At 39.0% G+C, this 24,324-nt stretch overlaps 1 protein-coding gene across 1 annotated transcript in view; it reads right to left on the bottom strand.

Annotated features, from left to right (window-relative positions):
* Positions 1-23,430, bottom strand: part of ZNRF3 (zinc and ring finger 3) — a 130,450-nt gene extending 107,020 nt beyond the window's left edge. The window contains exon 1 of the mRNA XM_063456967.1: positions 22,709-23,430. Within this exon, the coding sequence (XP_063313037.1) occupies positions 22,709-22,927 (219 nt within the window). The 5' untranslated portion in view covers positions 22,928-23,430. The remainder of the gene's footprint in view (positions 1-22,708) is intronic.
* Between the last annotated feature and the right edge of the window lie 894 nt (positions 23,431-24,324).

Below are 24,324 nucleotides of genomic sequence, written 5' to 3'. Positions count from 1 at the left end.
GCCCCCACCCTCAGGGACCCACTCCCGCCGGGCTCTGGGGGGAGGAAGGGGTTAAACTTACCTCTTTCTCCAGCGCCGGGCGGGGAGCTTTCCTCCTCCTCCTCTTCTTCCTTGCGACGTCTTTGGCTGAATGCGCATGCGCGGCAGGAGCCGCGCTCGCATTCAGCCGGTCGCATAGGAAAGCAGTTACAATGCTTTCCTATGGACGCTTGCGTGCTCTCACTGTGATTTTCACAGTGAGAAGCACGCAAGCGCCTCTAGCGGCTGTCAATGAGACAGCCACTAGAGGTTTAGGAGGCTGGATTAACCCTCAGTATAAACATAGCAGTTTCTCTGAAACTGCTATGTTTATAAAAAAAAAAGGGTTAATCCTAGAGGGACCTGGCACCCAGACCACTTCATTAAGCTGAAGTGGTCTGGGTGCCTAGAGTGGTCCTTTAAGTATCCAGACAGGCTCCTTTTCAACTTTCTAAAAACAGGCACAATTTCTTATTTACTTGTGGAATAGAGATAATCCTGACCAAACTGAATTTGTATATTACCATGTAATAATATAACATGAAACTATGGACTGTATCTAATTAAATACATGGTTTTCACAATATACATAGTCAATACATTGTTTGTTTGTTTTTCCCACCGAAATCTCAAAATTTGCAGCGATGTATCCACTGACTTCAGGTGAAAGGGGTTCCCAAACACTTGTTTTCCCCCATCATAACTCTAGGTATATATTAGTAAAATTAGCACTTTTAAAAGTTTGCATTAGAGGGGAGTATTAAGTGCAATAATTATTCAGGCACTATTCTTCTATCCTAAGCGATAAAATGCAAAACGATAAGAGGTCCCCGTCCAGACTGTTAATGAGAGGCATATAAAAATGAAACTAGAAAATAACGCATTTCGTGATAGTTCTAAAAGTCCAAACTGGTTAAATCAATTTAGTTTATTAATGTAGTCATTATTTTCAAATACTCACCAATAACCCAATAATCAAAACTTTGTATTGAACTTTTAGTCTACGGTAAGTACAACAATAAGAACAAAACATAGTATGTTACGTAATGATGAACCAAATGCCATCACACACGTCTGGAGACATGCACAAACAGATTACAAAGGTATATAATATATTTGCAAGGATAAAGTAGCTTTATATTATACCACTAATATACACAAAATAACCTCCTGCCCTATAATGTTCTCACCATTCCATTAAGCCATCTCACCTTTATTCCTCCCCATATGCCATCTGATACAAACCACCATATGCTTGCAGTCAGGGAACTTAAACTTTGACAGAATACCAGCAATTTAATGACTTCAGAGCTTTTCCCTGCAGATAGATTAATATTTTCCTTCAGCCCTGACGCAGGCAAACTGTATAGTAGCTCCTGGAGAGGACAGAGTCCGCACAGGGACTGTGTGGTGTGCACCTCTAGCTGGTGCAGACGTAAGTAATCGATCCCTTGCAGGCTGGTGATCACTAGTGAGTCAGAGTGCTACTGCTTAGATTGCCAGAATGTACCCTGACTCACTGAATACTGGGAAAGCAAGGGATCAATTATTGAAGACTGTACCTGCTGGAGGTGCAGACCTCACACACCCCACTGGGTCACCAGGGACATTGACCCCCACTGGCAAATTTTAAACCCTCCCCACTGGACCACCAGGCAGGTTCTAACCCCCCTGGACCAACAGAAAGGTTTACCACACATTCTGGACAACCATGCAGGTTTAACCCCCCCCCCCTTTCCCCTCACCCCCTCCCCCCACCGCACGTGCGTGCGCACACACACACACACACACACACTATAATAACTAGTTTAAATCACTCTGCTTGACCACAAGGCAACTTTTAACCCCCTCCCCCACTCACTGGTCCAACAGGAATTAAAACACAGCAACGTTACACACAGCCTGCACACATCACATACATTATACACAGCCAGCACACACATATAAAATATACACAGCCAGGACACACTCCTCACACCACATAGAGCCAGCACATACAACACACACAAACATTATTTACAGCTAACATTCATGAACATTGCGCACAACCACAACACACATTAAGGGTGGGGCAGGGATAATATATACGGTAGATTAGCAATGCTACAAAAAAATTAAAGATTGCTTTCTTTTCCCCTATGAAGGCTCCAAAGAAAAATGGGTCAGTTGATTCCTTCCAACAGTAAATTACCTGATTTCTGTTATGTATCCTTTAATGTTCAATATATCCATTGAGGCTACTATGGAAAATCCACAATCTCCCAGTCAATGGAAGCTGAACTGAACAAACGTCAACCAATAGATAATCTATGACATTCTGTGACATTGATTTTGAGAAGATAATGCAATGACTTTGGTTACAGCTTTAATAAAATCCAGTTAAACATTTTTAAGAATTACCACTGCAGTCAAAATCACAAAATCAGCAGTTCCTGGTTTCAGCTTTTATTAGATCTCCTAATGGCCAACGATGTCCCCATTAAAGTAATATCAAAGCTTTAGCATGTAGACAGGATGCTGTATTTACATGACATAAGACGGGCTGTATATTAAACTTTACTTCAATTTTATTCCTTCACTAATCCATTCTTATTTGAAAACTTCTTTCCCAAGCTCATGCGCTTTGCTGAGAAACAATCCGAGCTAATCCTGGGCTTTTTCTCTGGTGGGAAGACGCTATAGTTTCATTTTTAAGACTGAGTATTATATCAGCAAAGTGTCTGTGAGGCAAGTTTACATGTGTAGAATTAGGCTGAAGCCACTAAAATGAGAGAATATACTTGAAGGTTAAAATATGCAAGATAAATTGCTTAGCAGGGAAATTGGCATGTGCCCCACTTGCAATATAAAAATTCTCAGGAGATTTATCTCTTTGTCCCAATTGGAACTTTGTACCATTAGGGATTTGAAAGAAATGATACCAAGCATAGTAGAGTTTTATGAGCTACTCAACAAATCAAGATTCTTATTGGGGGCTGATTGGGTGTCATTTCGACTTCCATAGTTCTCACTAAAAGTATATAAATGGGTATAGAATTCCAAGGTGGTTGCCTCCATATTGAAAAACAATCTACTGAAAGCAGATGTATGTGTCTTTAATATTCATTAATGCAATATATTTTATGTTCCACATTCTCCCTGCATATTTGTATACACAGCATTTTTTTTTACAAATATATTTTAAATATTACCAAAATATAAGAGTGTATGTGCTAAAAAGATGAACTGTGCATCATTGCAAACCATCAAGGCAACTGCATGAGTGACTATACTTGCATTCTTCCATTTCCATTATCACGTGAGTGAGAATTGTACCATTTCAAATTTTTAGCCAATATGCACATGCTAAAAGCAAAATTAATCGGCAGACGGGTAAGATCTAGGGCATTGAAAAATTACTTCTAACTTTATTTAACACAAATAAGAATTTCTTTCATACACTTTTTTTATTAAATTCGACTAAGCAAAAAGAACCCTGCAAAGTGGATTAAAGAAAAAACACTCTCATTGTTATCCAATCACAGTGCTCTTATTAGACAGGAGCCAGCCAACAGAGATTAAAAGTCATGGCTACTTGGCTCCTAAATTCTGTCTGGACCTCAGGCTGTTGAAACACTATCCAAATCATTAAAGGGTGGCATCCAGAGCTTCTAGTATTTTTTCTCTTACAGACCTTACTGAGCATGTGCAAGCATGTTGTATCATGAGCTTACATTCAAGTGCATAACCATGCCAGAACTTCTTATCTCTGGAAAGGACACAGGTGAACATACATAATACCAGGCTTGACAGAGTAAACACAGCGTAGTAAGAACTGAATGCCCCCAGAGTGCCCCAGGGAAGCATTTCAGCATGACATTTTTTGAGAAGTTTATTTGTGAAACAAGTGATACTCTGAGGAATGCAATTTACAAAGAGGAATGTAATGACCCATTAATAATTACAACAATAGGTCCCAGTAACTACATAAAGCAAAAACAATGCAAACCTTTTTCCCTATGTCATATTCGTTAGGGAGGGCTGGTTCTCTACAGTTTGTGAAGGGGACAGAGATTATTAGTGATTTGTTTTTGCGTATTAATTTTACATCAGGCATGTGCTTCTCAAAGCAGACACCTATTATAAGTAACTGTGAACACAGGGTGTTTAGGAGCAGAGCTTTTCTGCACACCACTATATTAGGTAGCTTGGTGTTTGAATAGAATATATGGTTGCGCAAAATGTTTATGGTTATGTCTGAGCTATCATTGATGAAAGCATTCGCTGCATTCTGTTCATGAGTAGAGAGGACAAGACATGACATAAAAATGTAGGGAATATCATGCCCCCACCACTCTGTTGGTGTAGAGCTCAATCACTTTAGTGCCAATTAGTGGTAAAATCCAACCAACAAAAAAACTCCACTTTTTAGTCAGGACAAAATACTTTTATCAAGTATATTTCCTCTTTAAAAGCCTTAGAGATGAAACATCTGACCCATTTAAGGGCCAGTTTCTTGTTATTTTGCCCCAGTAAATTTCAGGGATGTCTTGGATGAATAAAGAAGCAGAAATAGGGAATACAAAAAAACCTCACCTCTGCTGCTATTCCATATTGTGGTAACTTTGCTGCTCAATGACGCCATGCGTGTGCTCAGCATTCTCTCCAGCAGCACTGTAGGTGTGCATGCACCATACTTATGACACTGGAAGAGTTAATTCAATTTACATACTTTGTCCTTAAATTATGTCAATGAAAATAACATAAAACTATAAAGAATTTAAAAAAAACGTCTAGCACAACCAGTAGCTAATTAGTTAACCACTACGTTGTTCTAAAATTGAGGCAAATACATTTCCTCTTTAACAAAGGCAACAGATACTCTTAACAAAACTTGCAAATTAGAAAGGAAACACGTTTACTAAAAGATATATAATTACTTTTGGGGGAAACTTTCATTCTGCTGAGGCGTAGGATAATAAATTGATTTGCCAGTGTCTCCTTAAAGGAACACTCCATGCACCATTCTACTACAAGAGACCCCAAGTAGGAAGTTAAAACGGTTTAAAAGGCACAGCCGTGTAAACCCTGTTTTTTTGGAGAAAAAGCATTGTCACTGGGGAACCGTTGGATTGGCTGAGAATATCACGATTTATAATCTCAGCAAAGGAGGGGGGGTAAAACACAATAGCGCAACCAATATAAGTTTGATTTCCATACAACATAAAGTTCCCTTAAGAGCGGTCCATTTGTTAAAAATAAGAATATATAAACACATCTAACATTAGATATCTGTTTGTATGTACATATACATGTGCTTACAAACACACACATATATTGATATATATATATATACACACACACACATACATACATATACACACATACATACATATACACACATACATACATATACACACATACATACACACTGACTGGCAAAAATAAATAAAAAAATCGCCACCTGGATTTAACTAAACAAATAGGTAAGAGCCTCCTATTGGATAGTTACTGCATGGGCGATTATCTTTCAGCTGGCAATAAGTTATTTAACCCCAAATGATGCAATGAGTAGCTTCTCATTTCTTAAACAACCATGTCGAAAGACACATCCAGTGGTTGTGGAAAAGATGTTGGGTTGGGTTAAGAACTGTCCAACAAATTATTAAAAGCTTGAAGGATAGTGGGGAACCATCGTCTTTGAGGAAGAAAAGTGGTCAGAAAAAAATCCCGATTGATTAAGCTCGGCGATCACTTAACGTTTGGTGAAATCATATTGTAGAAAAACAACAGTAGAACTCAGGGCTATGTTTAATAGTGAAAGTAAGAGCATTTCCACACACACAATGCGAAGGGAACTCATGGGATTGGGACTGAAGGCTAATTGGGAAAAAAAAAAAGGCTTCAATTTGCTAGGGAGCATAAAGATTGGACTCTGGAGCAATGGAAGAAGGTCATGTGGTCTGATGAGTCCAGATTTACCCTGTACCAGAGTGGTGGGCACATCAGGGTAAGAAGAGAGGCAGATGAAGTGATGCACCAATCATGCCTAGTGCTTACTGTACAAGCCTGTGGGGGCAGTGCTATGATCTGGGGTTGCTGCAGTTGGTCATATCTAGGTTCAACAACATTATGTGCCCAAAGAATGAGGTCAGCTGACTACCTGATTATACTGAATGACCAGGTTATTCCATCAATGGATTTTTTCTTCCCTGATGGCACGGGCATATTCCAAGATGACAATGCCAGGATTCATCGGGCTCCAATTGTGAAAGAGTGGTTCAGGGAGCATGAGACATTTTCACACATGGACTGGCCACTACAGAGTCCAGACCTTAACCCCATTGAGAATTTTTGGGATGTGCTGGAGAAGGCTTTGCGCAGTGGTCCAACTCTCTCATCATCAATACAAGATCTTGGTGAAACATTAATGCAACACTGGATGGAAATAAATCTTGTGACATTGCAGAAGCTTATCGAAACAATGCCACAGCGAATGCTTGCCGTAATCAAAGCTAAAGGCGGTCCAACGAAATATTAGAGTGTGTGACCTTTTTTTTGGTGGCGACTTTTTGGGGGGGCAGGCAGTGTATATGCCGCCCAGAATCCTTTGCGGTAGTAACATCACTGCAAATTTTTGATTTCTGTGGGAAAAGCAAGTCTTATGGCTTGACTAGTGTGCAGATATTTGTTTAACATTGTATTGACATGTATGTATGTATATATACATAATGCCAAAATACCAGAGTATTGCAGTATGCAATGATACCTTTTTTATTGGACTAACATAATATTTCAAAGACAAACTCTTGAAAGCTTGTCTTTGAAATATTATGTGTGTACATATAAATATTATATATATATATATATATATATATATATATATATAGTAATACATTAATATTCATACACACACACACACACACATATATATATATATATATATATATATATATATATATATATATATATATATACACACACACACACACACACACAAACACATAATCCCCACTGGAGTCATCTAAACTTGCCTATAAATATTTGAAGAACATCAAAGGCAGCGCTGTTAAATTAAAAACGCTGTCACACAGATAGAAATTGGCCCCTGGCGCTGCCAGATCCAACATGCAGGAACCTCTGATCTCTGAACCGACAGAACAAGTGGAGGAAGCTCTGCAACCTGAGACACAGTGACGGCTGGTGGGGGATAGATCTATGCAATCAAAAAGAGAGACAGAGAAAGAGACATGTTGTTTTAGTGTCTTCAGGAGAACTACTGTGTGAACTTGAATACTGAGCTGGCCAGATCAGATGCACGGAATTTTGGTTTCCTTTTTTTTTTAAATAAAATATCTTATTCAACTATACCTGTCACATAAAAATAGCACAGCATAAATTACAGGTTTATTCATTAAGTAAGAATTCAAGGTGAATTTCAAAATTAAGTTAAAAATAGGTGAACAGGAAAAATTCTCTAAGTCTGCTCTGTTTTCAGTTTAGCTGCTCTGGTCTAAAATTTGACTTTAGTAAATAATCCTGTTTGTAGAAAATATGGGCTAAATTACTTGCATGTAGGTAACAGCTAATTCCTCACGGGGTTAAATTATTTGCATTAATTATGTTCCATGTACTTTACCCTCGAAATGCTTCTGAAAACAAAAGTTCAGAAAGCATGGTTTGACCGCTGTCTGAGCAGAATGCATGTTGCTCCTTAGCTAATCAAATTGAACACAGAATCCCCCATTTTGTGACGTTTCGGTACTGAACCTACTATTATCTGCAAGGGAGCAACCCAACCTTAGTGTGGACTCAATTCTACCAATATTGTCAGTAACCTTGAACCGGCGGGGGTTATCACAGTCCACAAATACCTCCACCACTTTGAGCTTAGACCTCACCTGTAGACCTCACCTGTACTACTTCAACTCTTGAACACAAGTTCTGCTGTTTCACGTTGGCTGCCGACGCCATCAGGAGGTGCTGATTGGACAAAATGGCATTTGGCCCCGCCCCCTTGCCAATTTTAGCCAATCCAATGCTTTCCCCATGGGAAAGCATTGGATTGGCATTGGATTTGATTGGCTAAACATTGGCAATTCTGATGATGTCACCAAGGGGGCAGGCCAGCAACGGCAGACCCGCGCAGCGCTGGAAATAAGGTGAGTTTTATTAACTTTTAAGGGGGCAAGCCACCCAAATAGTTGGTTTTGCACTATAGGGTATACATACATGTTTGTGTTCCTGACCCTATAGTGTTCCTTTAAAGTTTTTATATCATCCGACTAGGATATCACAACAGACCTTACTACATGTGCAGAGATTCAGCTACAATCTACATTAAGTACAAGGACATATTGTCAGACATCTATAAATGCCCAGAAACATAAATATCTCCTGCTTTCATTTTTGGAATTACTTACTTCATGTTTAAATGCAGTACCTAATCATATAAAAGTACAGGAGAGGCTGAGGTAAGTGAATATACAGTTTCCTAAGCCTGCGTAGGTGGTTGGCACATCCTCACATAGGGGAAAGTAAAACGCAATATTTAAGGCTGGCAGCTCATGTTAAAAAAGTAGGAAACCAGACGCCCAAGAGGTGGAGAACACTGTCTGGGTTACAAAGGAGGGCCTTTCTTCTCCCATCAATCCAGAAAACTGCAGTCTGTACTTAAGTCCCATTTTTAACTCCCGCAAACAGAAAACATTGTTTTTTTAAACACACGTTTTGACAAAATGTGGTCTACATCTATGGAAAATTGCAATGTACAATTATGAATATTGATATATATCTCCAAACATATAGGCTTACACATGTATTGTACATATGCATACTCACACACAAATATCCATAAAACCACAAATCATACATATATATCTATATACACACACACTTTTCAAGCAAAGGTCAAAATATGCTGTATTTAAGCATTTCTATTCCTAAGCATGTCACGTTTTATTATGCATATTCTGATTGCTGGTATGCTACTACCCATCAAATACTACAGTAGCTTTGGAGTACCACAACATAGATTGCATTTATACTTAAATACAAATGTGTGTACAACTGCATATCAAACATTTTAGATAAATGTCCTTATTCACTCAAATCTAATGCGCACCTTTCTTTGGAAAATAACGTTTCCAAAATGTAAATGCGCATTAGATTTGAAGGCGCATTACATTCGGGGCAAAATTCGAAATCTTCTGATGAATTTCACACCAGCGAATTTCGTTCCAGCAAATTAAAACTGGTGAATTCAAACAGACAAACTCACTCAGACAGAACTAACACAGTCGAATTCACACAGGCAAATTTCATTCTGGCGAATTCACACAGGCAAATTTTGTTCCTGAAACAGAGCATAAGAAAGTATAGAACATGTAACACTAAAATGTAATTACCATCAATGCTATGGTATACAGCAATAAACACTTTCATAGTAGCACAATGTTGTATTATCCTTGTATAAATGTGCATTACATTCGCCAGCAAAAACATTTTTCACCTTCAAGGTTTCAAAAATTGAGGCGCGCATTAGATTCGATGGCGTATTAGATTAACGTAAATACAGTAGTAGCTCTAAGCAACACAACAGATTTAAGTGCAATAGATCAATAGATCAAAGGAACCAATAATATAAACTACTGTAACTACTGTAACAGCTTATAAGTCTTAGATTTTTGTCAGGTTGGAAACCATTTCCCCATGGAACTGGTCAACGGCCCTCTTGCTTGCGTCTGGTGACATTACCAGTCACAAATATTATTTTAGAGACTTATCATCCAGTGGTTGCTGTATAACTGCAACTCTGATTATTCCCAACTGGCCAGATGACACAACAAGACATTGTGGAACATTAAAGCTTTACTGCACCTTATTCAGATGACAGCAACCCCTCGTATCTGTAAATCATTCAACCATCACTCCAAAGAAATATTCAAGATTATGTATTATCCATGTGTGTGTTTATATATGCTATAGATTAAACTAAAGCTTGCAGATAAAATCCACAAAGTGAGATTTCCTGGATATGTGATAGAACTCTTAGGCAAATGTGAAATGTGTAAATATATTTTGTGATAGTTTCAGTAGAAAAGAGCCATCAACTTGATAAAGGGAATAAGGTACAAGCATGAACGCACACGCAATCCAAAGGATCAAAACTGGTATTACTGAGATTTCCTGGGAAATATATATGAAGTAATATCACAAAACACATGCAATCTTTATGCTTTCAATATGGAAAGCTTGCGAGCAGAACTCAGAGCCAATAGTATTGATTTGTCTGTCAAATTATCTCTTAAAATGCCCTTTATTGCAGTATTTAACATGCTGGCACTAGGTAATTGTCTCTTGTAGCACTCAATATATCACATTTTTGCAGTCATTGTGAAAGATCTAAAATGATTGAGAAGATTATTTTTATGTTGGTTAGAATGTGGTTTCTATACTTTAACACTTTAAGAGAAATAATCTTCTTTGAAATATATGTTAAAATCCAATAAAAGTAGTTCTCACTAGCTTTTTATTGACTGAATAATAAATTAACACTGATATCAAAATGGTTTTCTGGTAAAGGCACAGCAAAGGCTTTTTATGTAAATTAAATTATTTGCTTCCAGTACTGACCTCCTAATCATGAACCCAACTCAATGCGCAATACATCTAAAAACAAGCGATATATTATCAGAGAATCTAGAGAAAAGTTAGTTAACAGAAATCAAATGCCATTCAGAACAAAAATGACGATGGTCACACAAAATTGTCCATGTCTAAAATGTCACATTTGGTACACAAATAAAAAGCAAATATGATTTATAAAAAATTCTAATAAAGAATGCTTTTATACATGAATATAAATCGCTTTTACTAAATGTTTTTTTACTTACAGACTTGCTCTGCTAACTGAAAGAAGAAACATTTGGCAAATCCCTTACGTTCCTCAGCACATAAAGGGTTACAAAAGAGTTTATATAAACTGTATGAGCATATACGTTTTATGAAAAGCTGCAGGAAGAATAAAATGCTACTTTACTTTGCTTAGTCCTGACGTTATCTCTCAGCTCGGCAGGATGAAAAGCCTTTTAAATGGCTTGTTTAAGTTACTAATTTTGCATTAAAAAGTTTCAGATGAGATTAGAGGGAGGGCAGCAAACAATTGGCACAAAGGGACTGAACACAAGCAATGCTTTACAGAGTCCAACCAAGCCAAAACATTCTTAAACCTAAATATGTTAAATATGTATATATGATGGACCACGACTTAAGAACCAGTACCCAGATACCAGTCTGTCTGCCTGTCAGCTAGTCAGTGACAGCTCAAGATGTAACTATACATTCATTCTTTTAGTGTTGCATTGTTTCTGTTTTTGGCGCTACTACAGTGGTAAGCCCTACTATCATGCGCTGTAAGAACAGAGTGAATGCATATACATTTAGTACTTATATAGAGGATGTGGGAAGAGCAAGGGACATTGTAAAATTGCAGAGTGGTGGCTTATGTAATTGGGGGTATTATAAGGACAACTGTTGGCTGTTGTATATGATGGGAGCCATAAAGTGCTGTTGAGAGCGTCATAAAGCTTATTGTTGTTGTGTGAGGAGAGTGGAATGAGAGGCCAGTAGTGATATGGCTGACTAGTGAATGCTGTGCTACGCACAAAAGGAGGGGGAAGGAAATCACATTTAAATCTGGTTACTAAGATTCTGATATTTACTTTGCATTTAACAAACCATATAATAATTATTAGTACTGTATGCTTTATGTGTTTACATTTAAAAGTAGACCATAAAAAAAATGGTTAAATGGACACTCTAGGCCCTGTAGCTGCTTCATCTCAGTGAAGTACATTTAGCGTTTGGAGTCCCCATTACCCATTTTTCCATTTAGCGTTGAAATGTTTTTTAATGTTTAAAAAGAGACATTATAGTCACACAGACCACGTTATCTCAATGATGTGGTTCGGGTGGGATGTTCCCCGGTTTTAATATTGCCATTCTGCAGGATGTTGCAAGGTTTAAGTGCCTCTAGTGGCTGTCACTCTGATAGCTACTAGCGTCACTTCCGAAATAGCTGCGTAAAACTCGGCTATTCTAATCAGATGGTCTCAAAGAGACGGATTGGCACAGAACAGTCTTTTGTGGCACACGTGCACTAGTCTCGCAATGCTTTTCAATGGAAAAGCCTTGGATAGGCTATGATCATCAATCTTAAATATCTCAGCCATGGAAGCTGGACATCAGGCGAAAAGGTAAGTTAACTTTTTACTAGTTACAGGGGTGGCCGGTCACCTAAACAGTGAGTAGGACGCTATGGAATTAGGAATACACATTACACATTTTGGTATTCCTTTAATGCCTAACCCCTGCCCCCTGTGCTGTCTGAGCAGTAATGGGCAGAGGTCATTGGCTGAGAGTGTTAGCTGAAAGTTTTCGGCCTATTCCAGTGTCATTTCTGCTATGAATTGATGTGGCAAGAAGCAAGTGTGTAACATCTTAGCCATTCACTCAGGCTGGACTATGGGTGGTCATGGGCTTTTATTTTCTGTTAAACTGCTCGAAAATTGTTTAACTCTCACAGGAATAACTCACGACATCAAAGAGAATTTCACATTTAAGGCTGAAATAGCCAAGTTAGAAAAATTCTCCAATTCAAGCATCCTTCCACTTCAACTAGTATGGCCTTTCATTTGAAATTTACTTTGAATTTCTGACAGTTCTCTCTTTAGTAATAACCCTGTGACCAGAAGGGACAGAGCCAGGGAGCCAGGGAGCCAGGGAGCCAGGGAGCCAGGGAGCCAGGGAGCCAGGCACTACTTCCAAATTACTTAGATCAACTGTTATACAGCCTACAGCGTAAAAAGCCCTTTCAAATAACTTGATTAGATATGGATGTGCTCTTTTTGAAACTACATTTTGAAAATAACTTACATAAATGGTGAGTTTACATTAAATTACATTGTTTAATTCCTGTAGCACCCTGTTGTCCTTTCCTTAAGCACTGCTAATATGAAACAACTATATTAAGCAAACTTACTGTAAGCTCGTTTGAGCAGGGTCCTCTTCAACCTATCGTTCCTGTAAGTTTTCTTGCAATTGTCCTATTTATAGTTAAATCCCCCCTCTCATAATATTGTAAAGCGCTATGGAATCTGTTGGCGCTATATAAATGGCAATAATAATAATAAATTAAGGGATGCACTAAAATGAAAATTCTGTGACGAAACCGAAAATTCAGGATGCCCTTGGCCGAAAGCCGAAACCAAAAATGACCCCACCCCCAAATGATTTAAAAAAAAAAAAAATCCTATAATTTTATTAACATTAGACTTTTTAATTCATTTAATTAATCTAATATGGAAAACTTCCCTTCTCTTTTAGTGGTCCCCGTCCCCTTAATGTTCCTCGTCCCCGTCCCCTTAATGTTCCTCTCCCCTCCCTCTTTTTTAGTGTTCTCTCCCCCCTCCCCTGTTTCACAGTGTTCTCCCCCCCGTCCCATACTGTTCTTTCCCCCCTCCCCTGTCCCATAGTGTTCTTTCACCCCTCCCCTGTCCCATAGTGTTCTCACCCCTCCCCTGTCCCATAGTGTTCTCACCCCTCCCCTGTCCCATAGTGTTCATTCCCCCCTCCCCTGTCCCAAAGTGTTCATTCCCCCCTCCCCTGTCCCATAGTGTTCTTTCCCCCCTCCTCTGTCCCATAGTGTTCTTAACCCCCACCCCTGTCCCATAGTGTTCTTTCCCCCCTCCCCTGTCCCAGTGTTCTTACCATCTACCCTGTACCATAGGGTCCCCCCCCCCCCCCTTCTGTCCCAAGTGCAGTATTCTTGACTTTTAATGTTATCATTACTATCTTTCATTGTAATATATAATCATCTGAATTGTTAAGAATTCGGGGATAGGAACATTTCGGCAGCCGAAATTTCGGTGCATCCCTAATATTTATAATAATAATAATAATAAATACTGTTCTTCAAGTCTCCCCTTTCTTTATGTACACCTGGATGAGAGGAGACAGTCCCCTTCCCATGGTGCATTAAACGGACTGTATATACTCAATTCAAATCAGCAAAGCTTGAAAGCAACACTTTGAAACAGCATTAAACATTACCTAACTTTACTTAAGCATCCAGAAAACCAATAAGTATTTTTCGCTCAAATAGGAGAAAGACAAGGAATCCATCAGCTATTCCAGAATGCATACACAAATAACAAAGTGTATCAGCTATTGCTAATACCTAGTATTAAAAGGACACTGGATTTTTCGCTCATTTTTAATGTCTTGTAGTCTGCATTAAAAATATATTAGTAAAAAAACAATAGAAGGATTCTTTTTTTGCAGGTTTTATTTTGGATCTGATCCACTTCTTGCATTAATACAAGACCCAAATGGGTTATCCCAACCACTAAGCCCCATGCACAAGGATTTTATACGCAAATGAAAGATTTTTTGGAAATTCACACACTTTAAAATCGAATTAGAATCAAGCAAGGCTCCCGCAGAGGCTAAGATATATAGAGTGCAAGATGTCTTATAAGATCTCCCAAATGTATGAGACATGAAACAGCAATACAATGTAAAATGTAAAGGTTTGGACGTACATGCTTAAATAAAATAGATTGAAAAAATGTACACTGTAGTTAAGTTAAGGCACAATCATTGAGAGGTAGTATATGCTGGTGTTCCTGCACAGGTGTGTGCCCGACATTCCTTTTTTAATTTGATGAAGCCACTTGTAGTTTGGCACTTTATTGCCTATTGGGGGCTTAACACAGGGCTTGACAAATTTGCTTGGTATCTAGGAGTCAGCAAAAAAATGTTAGAAGCCATGTTTTTTAATGTCAAAAATACAATTCTTAAAGAGACACTATAGTCAGCTACAGCTACACTACAGCTTAATGTAGTTGTTCTTGTGTCTATAATCGGTCCCTGCACCCTTTCCGATGTAAACCCTACCTTTTCAGAGAAAAGGCAGTATTTACATTGTTCCCTGAAAGTCACTCAGACGGCTTCTGGAGTACATCCTGGATCAGTGCTGCACAGTACCTACGTATAGCGTCTTCACGCCTTGCATCAATGCATCTCTATGAGAAGATGCTTATTGGCGCACTGACACACTCACTGCAATATACACACACATTTATCTGACCACCCAGCCTCCCTACCTTGGTTCAGCTTTGCCTGTGGTCCAGCGGGGCTTCAGTCATCTCCCTGCACTGCTCCATAGAGCACCATTTAGTGATGCCGTGGCCGGAATGAAGTCATATTACAGCTCCCCCACGCACCTGCCCATCTGTCTCAAACCTCCAGGAGCCTCCCGTCCGTGCGCAAACCAACACTCTCACTCGCAAGGCCGCCCACCCATGCACTTACAGAGCTGGCTGGTCGACCAACTGATCACCCACACGTAAGCCCATGCTCTTCATGAGCCTGCCGGCCGCCCGCCTCCACTAATAAACAGCCGGCCACCTCACGGGCAGAATGGGCAAGCAAATCACAGACGCCAGGACAAAAATCCCAGTCGCCACGGCGAACTTGCGCCTGGGATTTGTCGAGCCCTGGTTTAACAGTCTATTATGTATGCACTCCCATTATATACACCTCACACTTCTTCAACATTGTTTTCATCCAGATGTAAACGTGCATGTGTGTGATACAAATCTGCCACAGCAAAACCTAAACATTAACCTTATCACATGGCATAAGTCCTAAAGTAGTTTAAATTTCACAGCATTTAAATGGTAGCACTCCAGCTATAAGTAGCACAATTCTCACAAGACTAATGGTTGCGATTACACTGATCAGTCACAACATTAAAACCACTGACAGGAGAAGTGAATAGCATTGATTATATTTTTACAATGGTACTTGTCAAGGGGTGAGATATGTTAGGAAGCAAGTAAACAGTCAGTTCTTTTTTTCACCTACACTTCAAGAGCAAGCAAAAAGATCTGAGTGATTTTGACAAGGGCCAAATAGTGATGGCTACACAACTGGGTCAGAGCAACTCCAAAACAGCAAGTCTTATAGGAGGTTTCCAATACGCAGTGGTTAGTACTAAACAAAAATGGTGCAAGGAATGACAGCCGGTGAACTGGTGTCAGGGTTATGGATGTCCAATGCTCAATGATGTACGTAGGGAGCAATGACTAGCTCATCTGGTCTGATCACAGAGAAGAGCTACTGTAGCTCAATTTGCTGGAACACTTAATGCTGGCCATGATACAAAGGTTCATGTTTGCTGAATATGGGGCAGCGTAACCATAGGTCGGTCAGAGTGCCCATAATGACTCCTGTCCACTGCAGAAAGTGCCTTCAATGTAAACGGCAACATCAGAACTGGACCATGGAGTAATGGAGGAAAGTTGCTTTGTCTGGTGAAACATGTTTTCTTTTAGATCAGGTGGATGGCCGGGTGTGTGTGTTTTGTTGGGGATGAGATGACAGCATAAGTCACTATAGGAAGAAGACAGTTCAGTGAAGGCAATGTTATTCTCAGGGCAAAGTTCTGAATCTCAATCCAACTGAGCATCTGTGGGATGTGCTGAAACCAACAAATCCGATCCATGGAGGCCCCATCTTTACAACTTTTAGGACTTAAAGGACCTGCTGCTAATGTCAGAGGTCTTGTGAAGTCCATACCTCAAGGTACTAGAGCTGTTTTGGCTGCACAAGGTGGAACTACATAATATGAGGAACATGGTTTTAATGTTGTGACTGATCAGTGTATTGTATGAAATACTAGAAAGTAAAAAAATTGGCATTGAATGAGAAAACACTCACCTGAAATGATCACACATTTTTAAAATCACAGTCAGGAATAAACAAAAACAGTGCTCAGAGTCATCAATTGATGCTAATGAGGATGTTACTGAAGTTCTACGTGACTGTAATGCACACTCACAGTGCCTTAATATACTAAAACATTGACATTTAAAAAAATTAACCAGTGGAGTAACACACTCAAGGATTGGCCATATGGCTGGCATTCTGAGAGTTGAAGTCCATAGTTACTGAAGCAAGTTGCTTATTTCATAAATATCTCTTAATATGTGAAATCCAGTACCCGCTCAGCTCTTAGTGTTCTTTTACTTATTTAACAATTTTATATAGCGTCCTTATCCAAGGAACTTTACTTAGATTAACAAATCACACAATAATTGGATTATTATTTGTAATATTACAAATGATGGCCATAAACATTGTTTAATGTCTGAGCAAGTGCAGTTTTGCACTGATACAGCATGAAACACTCAAGAACAATTATCTTTCCTATTCAACCATGACCACCATCCAAGCTGTAAAACCCTGCCATATATTGTTTAGATATTTTATTCGCAATGATGGCAACACTCTGGGGGTCAGTCAATTCTATGCAGATAAACACTAACTTATTTGTTTTCCTCACATCCTCTCTTCTACCTCTAGTCGTACTTTAAACCAAATTAGAACAATAGCAGGGATGAACTTAGATAAGTGTGAACTTTATTTCCTATGATGCCCTGCCAACTACAGGCTTGGTGAGCACCATTGGAAATGTTCACACATATCAGGGGTTCCAAGTCTAGACGTCCCTTGTATATGGTGTCTTTGGTAAGGTTAGGGTGCCCGGGCTAGAATTCCATATACCAGTGGTTACTAAGTGAATCAAGATCATACAAATCTTGATTGGAAATGCACCAAAGAAAACCAATATGTATATGTTTAAAAGTACTAATTTATTATGGTTCAAAATAGTTAGATGGTGGAAATTCTCTAAATCTCTAAATCTGTTGTTTTATCTGAGAGTGTTGCTAGTTCGTTCCTGTAATTGGAGAATAATGCCTATGAGTGTATTATTTTTTTCCTAGGTCACTTTGATTTTGCGCAGATTCCCAGACGTACAAGGTGATGTAATCACGTATTTGTCAGGAATCTGTGCAAAATCAGAACCCTTTTCCAGCAGGTTGAGGTTTGCCTTGTGATTTGTATTGTTACTTATTGGATTACCACATAGCAATTCTTCTACCTTACAGGGACATTGTTGGCACTCTATTTAAGTATTCTAGAAGAATGGGGAATACCATCACTGACATTTTTCTACAGTTACAGGAACATACTAGCAACACTACCATACCATCAAGTATCAGTACCCGGGAGCACTCCTTATATAACTGTGGCCTATGGGCTCTTGCACCTATATTGAGCCTTGTGTGTTATTTTGCTGGAAACATCGAGGTAGGGGTTTCTGATAGTTATATGTCTTATACTACTGATTCAGGATAACTATGCGGATAACCTGCATGAGTTTGTAATTGTTAATATTTTTTATTAGTCATGGTATTTTGCACCTCTCACATGTATAACTTTTACATTTCTACAAGTCACGCAATTTTTTAGCTAGTGATTTCGGTCATCTTAATATTTTATTAAATTGTCATTTTAGCCATTATTTGGGTAGCATAGATTATTTATTTTTAAGGTAATTCAGAAGGTATTCCCACTGGCTCAGTAAGTGGGTCTTAAGGGTGATACTTTGATGGAGTGGGTGCCAAATAGTAGCCGCGGGCCACATCTGAGCTACAGAAAGCCACTGAGTAAACAATCAGAGTTCCTAATCAAAATAAAGCAAACGCAGCAAACACAACCACAGAAACTGGACTATACAGAGAGTCCATTCAGATACCACACATGTAAACCGAATGACACATAGAATTAACATACTCATACATAAACGTAAAGTTGAAAACCAGTGATCATAACTTCTGGCTGGCAAGACATCTAAAAGATTACACAGCATTTTCCACCAGAGAAACTGGACGGCACTGTGAACCAATTGCAATAACATGTAGCAACCTATTTGTTCATGTAAACTAAATGACACAGAGAATTAAGAACGTAAATGTACAGAGAATACTAGTCATCATAACCCTTCAGATGGCGGTAGTTTTGACTGAAAGGGTTCCATGCATGCATTCTGTCCAGTTGGGGATAATTTGTCAAACACTAGCACAGTCCACATCATGGTACATTTCATGTCCAATAAAAACAGCCAATGAGAATCACATCTCTTTAACCATACATTTTACTAAGGGAAGGCAAAACATTGCAAGGTTATATATGTCACCAGCCAATTTTCACATAAGACAACATAATGGTTCAAATGGTTTTAACCAACATTAAATAAAATTGTATTATTTGCTTTGAGAAACAAAGAGATGTAGAGGGAAATTGGCGTAAACCATATTAAGTAGTATTCAATATAACTACTAGACTTGTGCATGGGAAGATTGTGCAGTTCGGCCAAATAATTATTTGCTGAAACATTGTTTTTGTTCGGCACAATACAATTATACAAATATTATGTACATACTTTGCCGTACACTGATAGGTGCATTTTCCAGCCAATTGGTCCACACATCTAATTTTAAAAAAAAGTAACCAAGAGGAAGACCAGTAAATAAAATCCATATGTATATACAGTATTCATTAAATATACACTATAATATATATATATATATATATATATATATATATATATATATATATATTTATCCTGCTCCTTTTTTTCTCCCTTTATTGGTCACTTCTCACTTAAACTGTGAATAAAATCAACAGTCCATGTCTGTCCCCTAGCTATTAATCATCTTTTCTCCCATCAATCATCTCTGGGGGGGGGGGGGGGGGAGGGTGGTTTGGCAGGGGGGGGAGGAAGAGGGGGGGGGGTGGTACCACAGACTGAATCCTGAATCAAACAAGCACTCTCACCGTGATAATCATTTGCTCGGTCATAGGTCGGCATGGTGCTTCGGCCAAATAGTCGATCTGCCAAAAATCAGCAGAATTCAGTCTAATACCTACTTTATCTCTCTGTACATAACCGATGTTGGAAGCCATCAGTGCACAACGTTCCTAATATGACTGTATTTGGATTTATTAGTAAATATGAATAATTTCTTCCACAAGATACATGCTATCGACATCATATGCTGTATCTTGTTTCACTGCCTAGTGATTAGCAGAGGAAGGATGCAGCTATTGGTTACAGGAAGTAGCATCTCTTTCACAAAGCAGATCCCAACATTGTATACCCATAACAATAGGTCCTTACACATCCAGGATACCTGGAAAGTAATCAGATCATGCTCTGGTCCCTATTGATGCATCCCTAAGATGCTTGTTCCCTTATTGGATTGCCTCTTCGAATCCTTTGGATATGAAGATCACTCCCTGCCCAGCTACAAGTGCTAAGAAAAGACTACAGGCCTTCTGAGATCAAACAATTCAAGGCACTAACGCACTAGCATGAACATGTTGGGGAAAAAAAAAAGACTACTTTATAGAGTAAATTAAAATAATGAGCTTGCTTTTTACCTTTTTAAATAAACTTTTGACTGCAAAAATGGTGGTCGGAATAGAACCTGAAGGTTTGATTGAGGTTCACAGGAAACTGACACCTATGGGTCACTATATTGGATTTCTTAAATGTGCCATTAAATATGCCTATTTGATGTACACTATGGAGTTTGTTTTATGTTATTCTCCTCATGCATGTTTTTGTTCTACCAAATAAATTATACAATATATGAAGTAAAGAAGTCATTAAATCATTACTTACATTTAGAATTTAATGAGTGACAGCAGAGGGATCTCCTGCCACTACAATTGATATCTGTCATGCTCCATTTTATGCAGTAAAGTAAACACTATAGAGCCATTTGACAAACATCATATAGTGTAGAAGAAAATGACTGCTACTCAAATACTATGTTCTGAAAACAGAATGTTCCTATTCCATGAAACATGCTTCCTCTCTTGTACTCGAATCAATGAAAAGCATCTGAATTGTATTTGTGAGGGCCACAGTCAGGGGTGGATTCCTGTATATACACTTTAACCATTACATGTCAAGTGAGGAGAACCCAAGTCATGGCCATTGTACAATCGTAAAACATGTGCATGTTGGTATCAACATACCATCTCTTCTATCATTGCGTCCCCATGATGAAATATTATAAATGCATTCTAAAATTATCATGATATGCAATCTAACACATGTGTTTGCATCTACTAATAAGTACAGCAAGTGTAATCATTTTAAACAATAGAGGTGATCAATGTTTAATGTTTTACTATTAACAATATTGTTGTGGACAAGTTACAACAAACTACGACAATAGTCTTGAACTACAAATTGATACATCTACATACTAGCATAGAAATGTTCAAAAATAACTTTTTTAAAAACTGAAAATGTAATTGTTGACATGCGCAAGTTGTTTTGACAACAGAACCAAATGTGTGCTTGTATTTCTGACTTGCAATGCTTGCTAACAGTAATTGAGAAATACAGGTGTTAACAACACAAATTAGTTCCATTTAGAGATGGTTAAACAAAATGCTCCGCATGTGGCATTAAAAAAATGCATAGGACATAGCAGGGAAAAATCCAGGCCTTTTAAGCTGTACCAACCAATCGACTTTGTCAGCACTACCTCACAAGAGTGTAACACAGATAAACAGTTGTGTACAATGTGTTAGTGGCAGAATGTGCCCCTCACTGAATGATCTACATTCCAAACTCAATGAAGAACATGCATTTACTAACATAATTAATTCTGCAATACTTTTTCCCCCCCATGACTAAGAAAAAAACACTATACTTTTGCTTACAGGGTATAGAGTATAGACAATGCATGATGTAAGAATGGAACTAATTCAACCCCCACCCCTAACTGTCACAAACAAATCATGAGTTTGGCACAAAAGTAAGAATTAATTGTGTTTGAAATCAAATCCACATCCCGTTTAACAGCAGAGCAATGTCTTTGATGGTTAGGATTCCTATAGATGCAGTCTAGACAAAAACTATTAAACTAGCATTTGCCTACTACACAGGATAATGGACTAAAGAATAAACAGCAATGCAGTATATGTGATGGATCACAACTTTGGAACACAACAAAAATAAACTTCTGTATACAGTGTTACTGTTCTAAAAACACAACGTTAAAAAGACCAAGTGGGAAAAAAAACAAAAAACCTACAACAATGGTCTGTCCATTCATCATGCCAAAATATCCACATGCTACTGAGTAAAAACATATGCATACATCAATCTGCTGTGTGCGTGTTATACTATTCAAAGAATGTAGGCATTCTATACGTGTCTAGTAACGTAACAATACACTTCAAAATAAGAATAAAGAAAATACACAGCTTGAAAAAAAAAAAACCTAAACAAACTTCAAACAGCATGCTTTGCTGCAGATGGTAAAGTGTAAGATTCTGAATGTACAGTAAACATTATCAAATGCACTAATAAAAGAAAGTTGTAAGCAGATGGATAATCTGTGGAAGGTTGGTGATAGGGCACATAACTGTGAACCAAACAACACTGCTTATCTCAACTCACACTGGGTTACTCAATAGCAGAGCGTCCCTTGTTATTGTGAATGAAGTACACACACTCATAGTATAGAAGCCATCTTGTGACCAAAGTACTATACAAACTGCCCCCTTCCTAAATCACTCCCCCTCCCACAAGAGAGGAAAGTTTTCTTCTCACCAACAAGAAGGGAGCTCAGCATTTAGCAGACAGAAAATGTGCACCAGATAATACAGGCTCATCATCCCTTGCTCGCCATTCCCCTCTCCAGGCATGGACCCTCATGCAGGGGTTGCATGGATGGGTTTGAAGTTTTGGGGGGACCCCCCTTTCTCTTCTTACCTGCACAATCTCCCCCTCGGCGCTAATAGTGGCTCCAGCTCGGGAAAACCTGCCCTGTAACTCTGTAGTGTGGGTTTTGTAATCTCCATTGGGACTGGACTCGAACAGAACCACTTCCACAAATGCAGTCTCCTTGGCTAGGGACCCCCTGGGACCCACAGCCAACAGGACCCCTAGCCAAAACAGGGGCAATCCTGCCTGGATCCTTGGCTGCTTCATCTCGCAGGATGGGGATCCAGTACCGACGGGAACATAATTTCCAAGTTCTTAGGGGGCTGGGTGGGTGAAGCTGATTCAATGAAGGACCCACTGGCTCAGGAGATCCGGACTCTCTTGGTCCTGCAGGCACAACCCCAGCAAGAAATGCAAATGCCACCCACCCCCCCAAATCCAAAAAAGAATCTCCAGGCGATTGTAGCAAATGAGTAAACAGAATCCAGAATCTTGGGGATGGTCGCTGGGAGCAGATCCCCGCTGCAGGAAGAGGGGGATCACATCGGGAACAGTCCTATCATTTCACCATTGCCGCTTTTGTCACTTACATGGCTCTGAGATCTTCTCTTTCTCTCTTATTTCCCCTCTCTCTTCTCTCCCTCTCTCTCTCCCTTCTCTGCCAAGCGGCATCCCTTTGATCTCATCCACGTGATTGTCTTTCTTTTTTTTTTACCCAAAAGGGATTGTCCCCGCCTCCCAAATCTCTCTGACCCCTCACTATCCACTCCCAGGCAGGGAGGGGAGGGGAGAGTCAGTGAGTGAGGAGAACACAAGGAGAATTAAAAGGCAGCGAGGGAGGGTGTGTGTGTGAGAGAGAGAGAGAGAGAGAGAGGAGATCAAGAAGTACTTGCAGCATTCCAAACTGTCCTCATATAATGTATATAATGTGTGCAGGAGAAGGGGTATGCAGGAGGGAGGGCAGGGGGGAGAGAGAGACACACAGGGAATGTCAGAGGGTTGGGAGTGACAGAGAAAGAAGGAGGGGAGACAAAGATCAAAGAAATAATTCTCCAGGGACACTGCAGAAGAAAAAAAAAAAAAACAACCTGAAAATAAAAGACTACAAACAAAAACAAAAATACTAGCAAGGAGTGACAGAGGAAAAAAAAGATTAACTCACAGATTTTGCTTGCCCTTCAACAAATTGTATTAATGCAATCATAAATTGACTTTATTTTTTTTTATTTTTTCTCAAATGGTTTTCTCCAGCTGATTATTTCTTTTTAAAGTGGATCTAATGTATTACAATGATACATAACATACGTTTCTTGAGGAATGCACAATTGTGACAAAGCTGTGAAAAATGACATTTCGAGGAAATTACGCATAGCATTTATTTTCTTACTGATTAGGGACCAGGCAGGCAAATTGCATTGTTGAAGTCGTAACACGTGGCTGGTCGTGACAGAGTCAATTTAGGGTGCATAGGTGGCAAATGAAGGCTAAATAATAATTTTGTGAAGTAATTGTTCAAGGAAACAATTAAGTGTGCACACACACACACACATTATTTTCTCACTCTTGATTTCCAGAAACATGGAGGGGCAATGTATATGAGATTCTATGGTATACAATGTTTTGTAATCTTTCTAACATGGTCAGATTATAACAGAACTTGTTCG

This window comes from Pelobates fuscus, chromosome 5 (genome assembly GCF_036172605.1).
Source record: "Pelobates fuscus isolate aPelFus1 chromosome 5, aPelFus1.pri, whole genome shotgun sequence".
Lineage (NCBI taxonomy): Eukaryota > Metazoa > Chordata > Amphibia > Anura > Pelobatidae > Pelobates > Pelobates fuscus.
This window is presented reverse-complemented; position numbering and strand designations above follow the sequence as displayed.